Source organism: Gobio gobio (assembly GCF_949357685.1).
Source record: "Gobio gobio genome assembly, chromosome: 18".
Taxonomy (NCBI): domain Eukaryota; kingdom Metazoa; phylum Chordata; class Actinopteri; order Cypriniformes; family Gobionidae; genus Gobio; species Gobio gobio.
The window spans coordinates 16,175,775-16,188,934 of record NC_137111.1 but is presented as its reverse complement, the minus strand read 5'-3'; the positions used below and the strand labels follow the sequence as shown (position 1 = coordinate 16,188,934).

Here is a 13,160-nt window from a genome sequence, read left to right as displayed (position 1 = left end):
ATTTTGGACAATTTCATGCTCCCAACTTTGTGGGAACAGTTTGGAGATGGCCCCTTCCTGTTCCAACATGACTGTGCACCAGTGCATAAAGCAAGGTCCATAAAGAAATGGATGAGCGAGTTTGGTGTGGAGGAACTTGACTGGCCGGCACAGAGTCCTAACCTCAACCTGATAGAACACCTTTGTCCAACATCAGTGCCTGACCTTACAAATGCTCTTCTAGAAGAATGGTCAAAAATTCCCATAAACACACTCCTAAACCTTGTGGAAAGCCTTACCATAAGAGTTGAAGTTGTCATAGCTGCAAAGGATGGGCCAAATCCATATTAAACCCTACGGATTAAGAATGGGATGTCATTAAAGTTCATGTGCCTGTAAAGGCATGCGTCCCAAAACTTTTGGCAATAAAGTGTATATTTTAAGGGAACAACTGTTTGGAGACATTTATAGACAGAAAACTAATTATTGTACAGTAATACAGCATTTTCTCCATCATGCAATATGTTTTAAAATGAATTGCATACCATTTAGCAACACAAGCCATCCAGCATTTATTAATATGCTTACTACAGTGTGCAACAAGTGTCTCATAGCAGCCGCCGAGCGAACGCACAGAGTAACGTTATAACATCATTTTCAACACCCTCAAATGTATCTAATATGATAAAACAGTGCTGCGTTACCCCACATATGCATGATTGGAAGAAGAGGAAGGTGCGACTGCGGCATAATAAAAGCTCCACTGCTGTCTCCGTGTGCCACGCTCTTCTCTCATTAGCAATCGCTTCAGCAGCCTCGTTCAGCTCCCACAGCACTCAGCCCTGCTATGCTTCATACTACAGTAACATTAATAATCTCATCCATGAACAGGATTTCTGCTCGTGTCCTGTCCCAATTATTTTCCATTAGCTGTGAGGTGAAGACTACAGCTCCTAAGATTCCGCCTTCAATCTCGGCGTCATCAAGCTACGCCTTTGTTTTGAATAGGTGACCTCTAGCTGTGATGTCAATTTAACAGCAGTGTTCCAGGCTTGTGATTGTAAAAGAAGGATAAAGGGATAGTTCACAAAAAAACATTTATTCTCTCAGAATTTTCTCACCCTCATGTCATCCCTGATCAATATGATTTTCTTTCTTAAGATGAAGACAAACAAAGATTTTTAGAAAAATTATCCATCTAATGCAAGCGAATAGATTCCCAAATGTTCCACATACAGCCGTTATTATGGAAATCTAATACGACCCAAGTAAATGAAAAACTGTCTGAAGTGAAACAGTATGTGTCATGATCACAAATGAGAGTGCCCGTGGTTACCACCAGAGGGCACTCCATCCTGGACTGTCACTTCATCTGAGGACTACATTTCCCACATCACTCACTACCCGGACTTCCTTCCTGATTCTTCCTGTCCCAAATGGCACACTTCATGTGCACTTTCGGTCTTGTGGACTTACAATGGCCGCTGCGTGCGCGTGTCCATTAAGTTCACGAGACCGCAGGGTGTCCCATTTGTCATTTTAGGTCTCAGAAGGGTGCTAGCGAGTGCCCCCCTTTGAGGTCGATATGCGCCCTCGATGCGCACTTCTGCCGAGCCCGCACTGGTGCGAGGTACGCAGCGGACTTCTTCCCGGCAGTCAAAGCGGCATTACGTCGTGAAAGTGCGGACTCAGAGGAAGACCGTGAGGGTTTAGGGTGCCATTTGGAACAGGGCCTAAGCTTGGTCATGTCTGTCATTCATGGCGAAGCCTTGTTTTGTTCACACTGCATTTCTGAGTGTTTTCCCTTGTTTCTTGTTTCTTGTCTCTTGGTTTTGGATTTCATGTCTGTTCCGTGGATTACCCATTTGCCTGTTTCTCATGTCTTGTTTGTCTGATTGGACTGATTACCTCTTATGACCTCTTGCCTGTTTGTTGACTACAATTGTGGATTATCCCTTGATAAAGCTGCGTTTGGATTCTCAGCCTTTGCGCTCTCAGAGCAGTTCCGATACAGTTTGTGTGTAAGAAAAAAAAAAAATCTATAAAAACTTACTATAAACTAGTGATGCACCGAATTTTTTTTTTTACCAAAACACATTCAAGTTTTTATTTTGCCGAAAGAACTAAATCAGAAATAAAGTTGCGACAATTAAATTGGGTTTGTTGGGTCTTGATTTAGAGTGTTGTACTAACAGTCGTAGTAAAGTTCTTTAGCTGCATCTCATTTCGAAGGCTGCGTCCTCCGGAGGTTGCATTTGAAGGCTGCATACATCATCAAGGATGTCTTATTTAATAAAAGTAACCGTAATAAAACTGACTGTTATTCTTTGTGATGTGTTAAATACTGTAATTTCTTTCTTACTTTTCAATCTAACTGTTCCTTTTCTTAAATGAGACCGCCTCGATGACGTATGCAGCCTTCAAATTCGACCTCCGGAAGCCGCAGGATCAATGAATCAGAATCACCTCTTAATATTTCAGCCAAACGTATTATAGTTATTGCTACTATAGCATCATTTTTGTTCACAGTAAAGTTTACCTGTTGTAGTTTATCCACATTTGCTTATCTACATATCCACATACAATAGCTTCTGGCCAACTGTCATAGCACGCTGGGAAGTTTGCGTGAGAAGTTACACGGAACCACTGAGGACAATACTTCTCATGTGAGCTTCACAACATGGTTATGTTTATGTTAAGTGTAAACTTGACCCTCTCATGAATATGCATTCCACAGTTGACCAGAAGTGATGGTTTGTATTAAAAAAAAAAATAGGATCTTAGTTTCTTAAACCCACCTATCGTTTTGCTTCAGAAGACATTGATTATTTTTTCTCAAAATCTTTATTTGTGTTCATCTGAAGAAAGGCATACTGTACATTTGTACATTTTTGGTTGAACTATCCGTTTAACTATCCTTTGAACCCTTTTAACCCTGTCTCTCTGATTCTGAAGTGCCATAAGTGTACAATGTGAAACAACACTGTGCTAGAATGTTACAGCAAGTTGTTTAACATACCACCAATCATAAACTGCCTCAGTGTCTGCCTCATTGAATATTCATGAGCTTTGTAGAGTTGCAGGATTTTTTTACATGCAGTGTTTGGTTTGCACATCTGATGGAAATGTCAAATGATTGAAAATGTCAAACAGTGATGGTAATTCCCACTCTGCATTTTCCTTCTAGTGGTTTGTCGTAGATTTTGTATTATGTTTCAGAAGTCTGACATGCATAACCGTTGTGCACTCCACTTGTCCAAGCAATGTTAATAACCTCATGAACATGCAAATAAGAATGTTAATCCAGGGTTTACAGATGTTCAGTGCGATTAACTAAAATGAGTGAACGATTATTTTGTATCAGCCCTCATGTATCAGAAGTTCCGCACTTCTTCCGTTGTGTGTTCATGAAAGCAGAATATTATATACCTTTAATACCATATAAGGAAGCATCAAAATATTGCCATCACTATACAGTTGTTACTATTTTACATGTCTGCATGTATAAATTAAACCTATGTTTTTAATAATATTGTACAGAATGAGGGGGCAGTGTCAGTCCTCAAAGAATGTGTGACAATGAGACCACAGGACCCCATCCCACCTCTGCTTGCAGCAAAAGTGTGCATCAACCAGCTACACTGGGTGAGAAAAACACACCAACCACATGTGAACAACATTTCTCTTTTATACAAAATTGTCACACAGTTTTATAGATCAATTCAATTCAGTTAAAGTTCCAAGAGTTTCAGGGCCAGATTTACTAACCCTCTTTTGAAATACTGTCAGGATTTACTAAAGACAAATTAGCCTTGAAAAGGCGTGGACAGGGTTATTTTTGCAGCTCACCTTTTTGCATATATATATGTACACTCTAAAAAAAAAAAAGGTTCTATATTGCACCAAAAATGGTTCTTGGCTCGTAATCATAAGGGAACCTTTTTTAGTGCTATATAGCACCAATTTTGGTGCTTCAGTGGTTCTTCAGCGGTTCTTCAGAGGTTCTTCAGCGGTTCTTCAGAGGTTCTTCACCGGTTTTTTTGACTAAGGTGCTATATAGCACCTCTGAAGAACCGCTGAAGAACCACTGAAGCACCAAAATTGGTGCTATATAGCACTAAAAAAGGTTCCCCTATGATTACGAGCCTTTTTTTTTAGAGTGAGCTTCCCTTTCAGACGCAAAATGTATGGGTGGAGAGTATTTAAACAAAAAATTGCAAGGTGATTTACTAAGGTTTGCGCTAGTCAATTTACTGGTATTTGCAACATTATTTTAACGCCCCAAAAAAGCATGTCTTAAATCAGACGTTAATTTGCACTGGTTGGTTGGTCTTGGTTGATTGCGTTGGTCATTGTGGAAATTAGCTGTTGCCTTCTTTTATGTGCGTATTGTCAGTAAATCACCCGCAGAACTGTCCACTCCCATCAGCGTTTTTATGGTATTGCGCTCGCATGCTAATTTGCACTGTTTAGTAAATCTGGCTGTCAGTCTCTAAACGTACACAACCAATATTAAAATAATAATAATAATTTTATTCAGCAAGGACACATTAAATTGATCAAAAATGAATTAATAAAGTGATTAAATACTGCACATTTCTAATGTTACAAAATACCGAAATTAAAGGAACACGCCGAGGGGATTGCTTTTTGGGACTTTAGCTTATTCAGTTAGATAAGTCCATACATATCATTCTCATCTCCGTGTGTGCCATAACTCTGTCTGACGCACCCACTGCTAGCCTAGCTTAGCACAAAGACTGGAGGTAAACGGCTCCATCTAGCCTACTGCTAAATAAGTGACAAAATAACGCAAACATGTCATGTGTATAGTTACATTGTGTACTAAGACCGATGGAAAATTAAAAGTTGCGATTTACTAGACCGATATGACTAGGAACTATTTTCTCATTCCTGCGTAATAATCAAGGAACTTTGCTGCCGTACAATGGGTGCAGAGGCGCAATGAAATTACACAGCGCCTGAATATAGTCCCCAGCATGCTCTCTGTGCAAGCAAGTTGTCACGTTGGTTATTGTTGACGGAAGTTAGCCTATTTTCAGGTGCTGTGTAATATCATTGCACCACTGCACCCATGGTACGGCTGCAAAGTTCCTTGATTATTATGCAGGAATGAGAGTATAGTTCCTAGCCATATCTGTCTAGAAAATCGCAACTTTCCGTCACGTTCCCGTTCCGATCTCTCCGATCTTCCGAGTATACGATGTAACTATACACATCACAACATGTAAATAGGAAAATGTTGGCGTTATTTTGTCACTTATTGAGCAGTAGGCTAGATGGAGCTGTTTACCTCCAGTCTTTGTGCTAAGCTAGGCTAGTGGTGGGTGTGTCAGACAGAGTTATGGCATGCACGGAGATGAGAATGGTATGTATGGACTTGTCTAACTCTGGGGGATATTGTGAATAAGCTAAAGTCCCAAAAAGTCAACGTGTTCCTTTAAAATAAATGCTGTTCTTTTGAACTTTCAATAAACAAATAATCCTGGAAAAAATGTATCACGGTTTACACAAATATATTAAGCAGCATGGCTGTTTTTAACATGGATAGTAATAAGAAATGTTTCTTGTGCATCAAATCGGCATATTAGCATGTTTTCTGAAGGATCATGTGACAATGGTTTAGCCAGTTTTCAGCTTTGCCATTACGTCAATAAATTGCATTATAAAGTATATTCAAATAGAAATGAAATCAGCTATTTTATATTGTAATAATATTTCACAATATTACAGTTTTTTTGTTGTTATCTAATAAATGCAGCCAGAGTGAGAATAAGATACTTCTTTCAAGAACATAAAAACATCTTACCGACCCTAAACTTTTAAACCATAATGTACTTCACAGCAAAATGATTAAATATGTTGTAGGCTATTAAATGAAATAAGCATTGTGCATTTCAGGAAAAGTCATAAAAAATATTCATTTTGGCATCTATAAGTCGTTAAATCCATAAATCCTAATGCCATAAACCCTATATTATCCTAATATATTTATATAAATACTAGTTATTCTCATACCTTTATTCATTTATGAGAAATTATTTATGGTCCACATGAACAAAAAACTGTACAAGAAACTTTTTTCTAATATTCAGTGTACAGTATCGCTCAGTCCTAGATGGGGTCCAGATTCAGTCACTAATAGGTGACCTATTGCCATACTAATAAGACACAATGCAATGTACAATCACAACACTATCAATCAAATACACACTGCAGCCCTGTTAAGATTAGGGCACATCTGTTGGAAGCATTGCACTGAATACAGACTGCACACCATAAGAAGCTTATAGCACAATAGGGCCGTATTGCCACAGAAACTTAATGCACAGGCTTTAATGTCAGATAGTGTACCATCCCCACAGTCACATTTCAGAGCAGCCCTTTATCATCCCAGCACCAAAACAGGGCATGTAAGGACTTGTCCTCAGGCAGAATGTCTAGCATTTAAATTAATGAATATCATATGACATTAAGTCAGCTGCTTATGCTCATATGAATGATATGTCAATGTAATGCATGATTACATGTACGGATTTGTCACAATTTCAACCAGATTGAACTGGATTAAATATTTGGAATGTTTCAATCCCAATCTGACTTTGACCTGTAATGCTGCCTGAATCATAATCGTACCATGTTTGTTCATTGGCCAGAGGAGAACTGGCACCCCAACTGAGCCTGGTTTCTCCCAAGGTTTTTTTCTCCATTCTGTCACCTGATGGAGTTTGGGTCGGTGTCGCCTCTGGCTTGCTTACTTGGGGACACTTGATATTCAACAATATTATTGGTCTGACTGCATTGACTCCATTGTATGAGAACTAAACTGAGCTGGACGATGACATCACTGTTTTCTCCAGAGCAACTGTATAGATAAATGAACTAAATAACTAATTATTTTTACTACCAAAATTAATCAACACTGAAATTACTTAAGCTAGACAATGACACTATTTTCTTTAAGAGCTGCTGTGCAGCCGAAACAAACTTTGTTGCATTTTCCCGTAATTTTTTTTTTAAATAATCTGTATTGTATTGACAGTTTGGCATAAAATTTGGGCAGTTGACATGACCTAAACAGTTGTTCTCTTTTTTTTTTTTTTACACTAACAATCAAAAGTTGGGAATAAATAAAATTTTTTAATGGTTTTGAAAGACGTTTCTTTTGCTCACCAAGGCTGCATTTATTTAATTAAAAATACAAAACAATAAATTAAAGTAATATTGTGAAATATTATTACAATTTAAAATAACTGTTTACTTGTCATAGGCAGCTGTTGCAAGGAAGAGCATGACGAAGGAGAACTTTTTTAGGAAATAGACTTTTAATCCAAACACTCAGTAAACAGGCAGGGGAAATTCCCTGTATAGTTCGCCCAAAAATGAAAATTTACTCACCCTCAAGCCATCCTAGGCGTAAATGACATTCTGATTTCAGACGAATACAATCAGAGTTATATTTAAAAATGTCCTGGCTCTTCCAAGCATTATAATGGTAGTGAAAGGCAGCCCAAAATTTTAAAGTCGGCATGAAACGGAAGTTGAGATCGTATTGTGACGTATATCCGAGTGAAACGGCTTCTGAAATTAGAAAAAATGTAGGGTGGGGCTTGATTTCGTCCTTCGGGAATTGATTGGATCGTTGGAAGTTAGGCGTTGCTAACAAAATGGAGGCAGATTTGAATGCCACTTTGCACTCAATTGTGGAGGAAAACTCGATATATCTCTTAAATAAATGTATTTTCTCTCTAAATCTTTTCTACATAATTATGTTACTGAGCATATTTCCTCACTTTTCGCTGGTTTATGCTACAGATTTCACTTATTTTCAGCCTTTTATGGCTTTATTTCTGTAAAACTGTTTTCTCAGCTCTCACTTATAAGGGGGCGCGCCGTAAGCGCGTTCACACACGCTGCATTCCTAAGTGCGAGCCGTCACGACAAGCTGTTCATCCGACTATATTGAGTAATTTTTACATAAAAAAAGCTTTTATTTCTCATATATTTCTTTCTTTTTGCCTCAAGTCCTTCCTGAAGAAGGTATTGTTGTGTACACAGAGAAAAATGCACCTTACCCCCATATTGCTACGATCAGTGACAGGTTTCTGAGAGGCGGTGCAGAAACGAGACAGGGGGCGATAACCCCGCCCTCGCGCCATAGCACATGACCGGGAGAGAAGAGAAGTCATTTCGATGGGGGAGGGAAAGTTAACGTATTTGATTAAAGATTATAAGGGTAAATTACTTTTTTTAAATGAATGAAGTGCACAGATAAATCAGTTATTGTCACAGACACGTCAGGTTCCACCCTTCACCAATCACAGCGCACTCTATCCCCAGAGTACTGATCACTATCACCTGCACCTCATCATGGCACTCATCACCAGCACTATAAGAAGCACACGCACACAGCACTCCACGTCCGGTCTCGTTCGCATATACTGCTACCTATGCTTACCTCAAGGACTCTCCTATCGATACTACCTGTCTCCAGCGTGTATCCCTCCTTCCGTGTTTCCTGTCTGCTGTGTGGGTGTGTTCCTGTCCGTCCCTCTGACCTCCAGCGATCTCCAGTCTCCAGCAATCTCCAGGCTCCAGCGTCATTCTACCTTCTATGCAAAAGACAGTAACTCTCTCACTCATATCACCTTCCTAACTACCATCAACCGCTTAACTCACCTGCTCCACTTCCCATGCTCTACTGTGGTCAATAAACTACCATTCCTGTTAACACCTGTGTCTGCCTCCTGTCTACATGTAACAGAAGACCGGACCATAACCGAGACCCAGTATGAGCCAACCGGATCCCTTCCAGGAATTGGTAGATGCGCTTCGGCGCACATTTCCTCCACAACCCACTCCAGTTACTGTCCATTCACCTGCACTAGCGAACACCAACCCATCTGTCAACAACCCTCCTTCACTACCTCCGTATGCTAGTCCCATGGCAAAACCGGCGCCCTACTCAGGATCGGCGGAGAATTGCAGTGGCTTCCTGCTGCAATGCACACTGGTCCTGGAGATGCAGCCGCACTTGTACCCGAGCGACACTTCCAAGATAGCCTTCATTATCTCTCAGCTCAGCGGCAAAGCATTGATGTGGGCCGATTCCATCTGGTCACAACAGGGTGCGGTAACGCAATCATATACAGCGTTCATTTCCCACTTCCTGGAGGTGTTTGGGAAGCCTATCACAGATTCGTCAGCTGGTGAGAAACTTTATAATTTGAAACAGGGATCCCTGTCTATTTACGATTATGCTTTGCAATTCAGAACACTTGCAGCAGTCAGCGGATGGAATGAACAGGCGCTGATAACTACATTTCGGCAAGGATTGGAACCTCGGGTACGGCTGCATCTCGCTGCATGCGAGGACTCCATCGGCCTTGAGAAGTTCATCCAGCATTCCATTCGCTGTGCCACTCGCATGCAGGCGTGCATCCAAGAGCACCAGGACCAGTATCCTTTCAACGTGCCCTTCCGCCGATCCGAACCCGTCAGCTCCCCAGAACCAGCCCACGAACCCATGGAGTTAGAGAACTCCCGACTAACCCCTGAATAACGCCGCCGTCGGCTGACCCTACGTCTCTGTCTGTATTGTGGTGAACCTGGGCATGTCATAGCTGCATGCCCCATCCGACCTCCGCGACCCATGGTGAGTGCCATTATTCCTGCTGATCATAAAATGAAACCACTCACCACTGTCATCACCCTTACTGCCGCCAATGTCTCCCTTTCAGTGGTCGACTCGGGGTCAGCCGGCAACTTCCTCTCCGGTGCCATCTGCCGCCAGTTACGCCTCAAGACCACTCCGTCTCCGACCACCTACAGGATCAGCTCAATAACCGGAAGACCCCTTAGTCGCAAGCACGTCCGTACCGTACCTGACTCTTTGTGCCACATCCATCGAAAGTCCAGTTGAACAACGCTCTGTTGATGTTCCTAAGTGTTACGCCCCCTTCAGCGATGTCTTCTGCCCGCAACGGGCTTCCAAGCTGCCTCCACACCGGCCATGGGACTGCTCCACTTCCCATGCTCTACTGTGGTCAATAAACTACCATTCCTGTTAACACCTGTGTCTGCCTCCTGTCTACATGTAACAGATATAATAAACACTACAATATTAAATATAAAAAAATGAATTGTAAAATTTTATTTCATGCCGCCTTTAAACCCAAAAAAGTGTATCCATCCATTATAAAATATTAGTATTAAGTTTTAATAATAATTTAATATTTTCATTACTGCTGGAGCTGCCCATTTGCTAAGTGTCAAATGATTATTAAATTGTTTAATTAAGGTTTATACATGCTAGTTTCCATGACAGAGTTTGAGATAAATATTTTCATTACTACTGGAGTTGCCCGTTAGCTAAGTGTCAAATGATTATTAAACAGCAAACACAAACTACGCAAAAGTGGCAGCCCTACTGGGGCACTCAATGTCCGAATTCACTCACTCGTTTTCATTCACTCCTTTAAGTATACTATATTAGTAAAAGTGAATGAGTGTATAGGTGGTGATTTCGAACACAGCATAGGTCAAGACAGGAACACAATGCAACAAAACTCCTGACATTACTATTTTATTATATTTTAAAATGTAATGTATTCCTATGGTGGCATTCCTATGAATTTTCTGAATTGTCAAATGATCCTCCAGAAATTATTCTAATATGTTGATTTAGTGCTCAGTTATTATTGGTACTCAATTATTAATAATGGTTTTTATTATTATCCAAAACATTTTATTTTTTATTTTTGTGGAAAACGTGATACATTTTTTCAGGATTCTTTGATTATTAGAAAATTAAATGAACTGCATTTATTTGAAATAGGAATCTTCTGTAACATTAAAAATGTCTTTAATGTCACTTTAGATCAATTTAACGCATCCGTAGCATGTCATGGTTTCTACAAAAAAAAAAACAATTAAGCAGCACACCTGTTTTCAACATTCAACATAATAATGATAAATGTTTCTTGAGCACCAAAGCAGCATATTAGAATGATTTCTGAAGGATCATGTGAGCTTATGCTTTTGATCAAAGTGATTGTATAGTTTATAGTCAATTATGAATATTTTTTAATCGTTCCTTTTTGGGTTCAAACTCATAACCTTTCATTTCCCTGCTTAGGTCTTTAATCACTATGCTACAGCTCCAATATTTCACATCATCACAAGTTGAGAATCACTGATATAAATCATCCAATTGTCTAATGTATGTTTAAATGGGTATGTGTGTGTGTGTGTGTGTGTGTGTGTGTGTGTGTGTGTGTGTGTGTGTGTGTGTGTGTGTGTGTGTGTGTGTGTGTGTGTGTGTGTGTGTGTGTCAGCTGGAGGATGCAGTGTCCCTCTCAGCAGGTGTGGTTGCTTTAGGAGAGCGTGCTGGAGAGTCTCTTTCTCAAGCTCATCTGGCCATAGGACTGTGCCGTAGTATGCAGGCAACTGACGGTAAGCCTGATTATCCTTCTCTGAACCTACAAAATGAGCCAGGCCCCCAGCTGTCCTCAGCTGCTCTCTGCTTCCTCTCTCATGTCTGCGGTGACTCACTGTTTAACTGTGTGTTTGCAGCCACGCTGAAAGCCGATCGCGATGAGTTCAACAGAAGAGCGCTGCAGTCACTACGGAAGTACGCTTGATGTTTACCTCTATCATTTCAGATTTTGTTAAGGAGGCTTCAGCCACCCACTTTGTTTGGGAATTGTTTGGACTCTTAGACCCTTATCTAACCCCCTTCTAAGTTGATAGCAGAACTGTTATTAGTATTAAAACATAGTGATAATATTTTTTATTTCCTCAAAACTACACCACTGTTTAAAAGTTTGGATTTTTTTTTTAAATATGTTTTTGAAATAAGTCTCTTAAGCTCACAAAGGCAGCATTTATCTGATCAATAATATGATAAAAAATATTACAATTTAAACACCAGTTTCTTAATATATTTTCTAAAATGTAATTTATTTCTGAATTTTCAGCATCATTACCTAGTCTTAAAAGTCACAGGATCCTTCAGAAATGGTTCCGATATGCTGATTTGGTGCTCGAAAAACATTTCTTATTATTATCAATGTTGAAAACAGTTGTGCTGCTTCATTTTTTTGTGGAAACCGTGATACATTTTTCAGGATTATTTGATGAATAGAAAGTTCAAACTGCAATTTTTCTTATTTTAAATAGACATTTGTGACAAATGTGAAAGACTTTAATGTAATTCTTCATTAATTTAATAAGTCATTGCTAAATTAAATTTATTTTATTTATTTTAATTTATTTATTTAAAACAAAATCTTACTGCCCCCACCCCTTGTGTGTGTGTGTGTGTGTGTGTGTGTGTGTGTGTGTGTGTGTGTGTGTGTGTGTGTGTGTGTGTGTGTGTGTGTGTGTGTGTGTGTGTGTGTGTTGTGTGTGTGTGTGTATATATATATATATATATATATATATACACTTTATATTAAAAACTAGTATTATCAATAGAAGAAAATAATCACAAATGTCATTGATCAGTCTACATAAAAAAACACTAACATGTATGATAAATTTGGTGAATGTACACGTAATAAATTCACTATTTACAGTAAGCATATTTTTTTATATTAAAATACCTAAATTTAATGTGTCATAAGAAACTTTAAATCAAATTGTTTCTGTTAATTTACACAAATTGTATCTATTGCAATCGGTTTCAATTTAAATAGCTTTTTTAATCCCATTACTATGTAATTTAACATCACAGATCATTCCAACATGTAAGCTTAGCGAAGGGTCAGTTGTGAGATGACTGACAGATTTCAGACTGGTAGTAAGGTGATGAAAACTTCACATAGACTTGTTTTTTGACTGCAGAGCACATGCACTGGATCCTCAGGACCCTCAGATCTCCTTCTGTCTCTCTCTGCAGCTCGCTCTGGTTCGACAGGTTAGCATGTTAACACATCAGTCTCACTGACTAAATTCAGAATCGCATCAGGCTATCTGATTGCTGTTCTTCGTGTCTTCCAAGAAAAGACATTTACCTTAATCTCTATCCTTATTTTGCATGACTGTGCATTTTTGTAGCTTTTGTTTACACATAATATGACTGTCAAGCTCACATGATTGCATGGTATATCTTATCATAATATTTTGCCTGTTATTTCAGTCAGTGCTGGTCAGTAATG

The 13,160-nt window shown here is 39.3% G+C and overlaps 1 protein-coding gene across 1 annotated transcript in view; it reads left to right on the top strand.

Annotated features, from left to right (window-relative positions):
• ttc7a (tetratricopeptide repeat domain 7A) overlaps nt 1–13,160 on the top strand; it is an 82,924-nt gene that overhangs the window by 42,245 nt on the left and 27,519 nt on the right. Inside the window, exons 12-15 of the mRNA XM_079842788.1 lie at nt 3,520–3,624; nt 11,337–11,454; nt 11,575–11,632; nt 12,847–12,919. Of these exons, the coding sequence (XP_079698914.1) occupies nt 3,520–3,624; nt 11,337–11,454; nt 11,575–11,632; nt 12,847–12,919 (354 nt within the window). The remainder of the gene's footprint in view (nt 1–3,519; nt 3,625–11,336; nt 11,455–11,574; nt 11,633–12,846; nt 12,920–13,160) is intronic.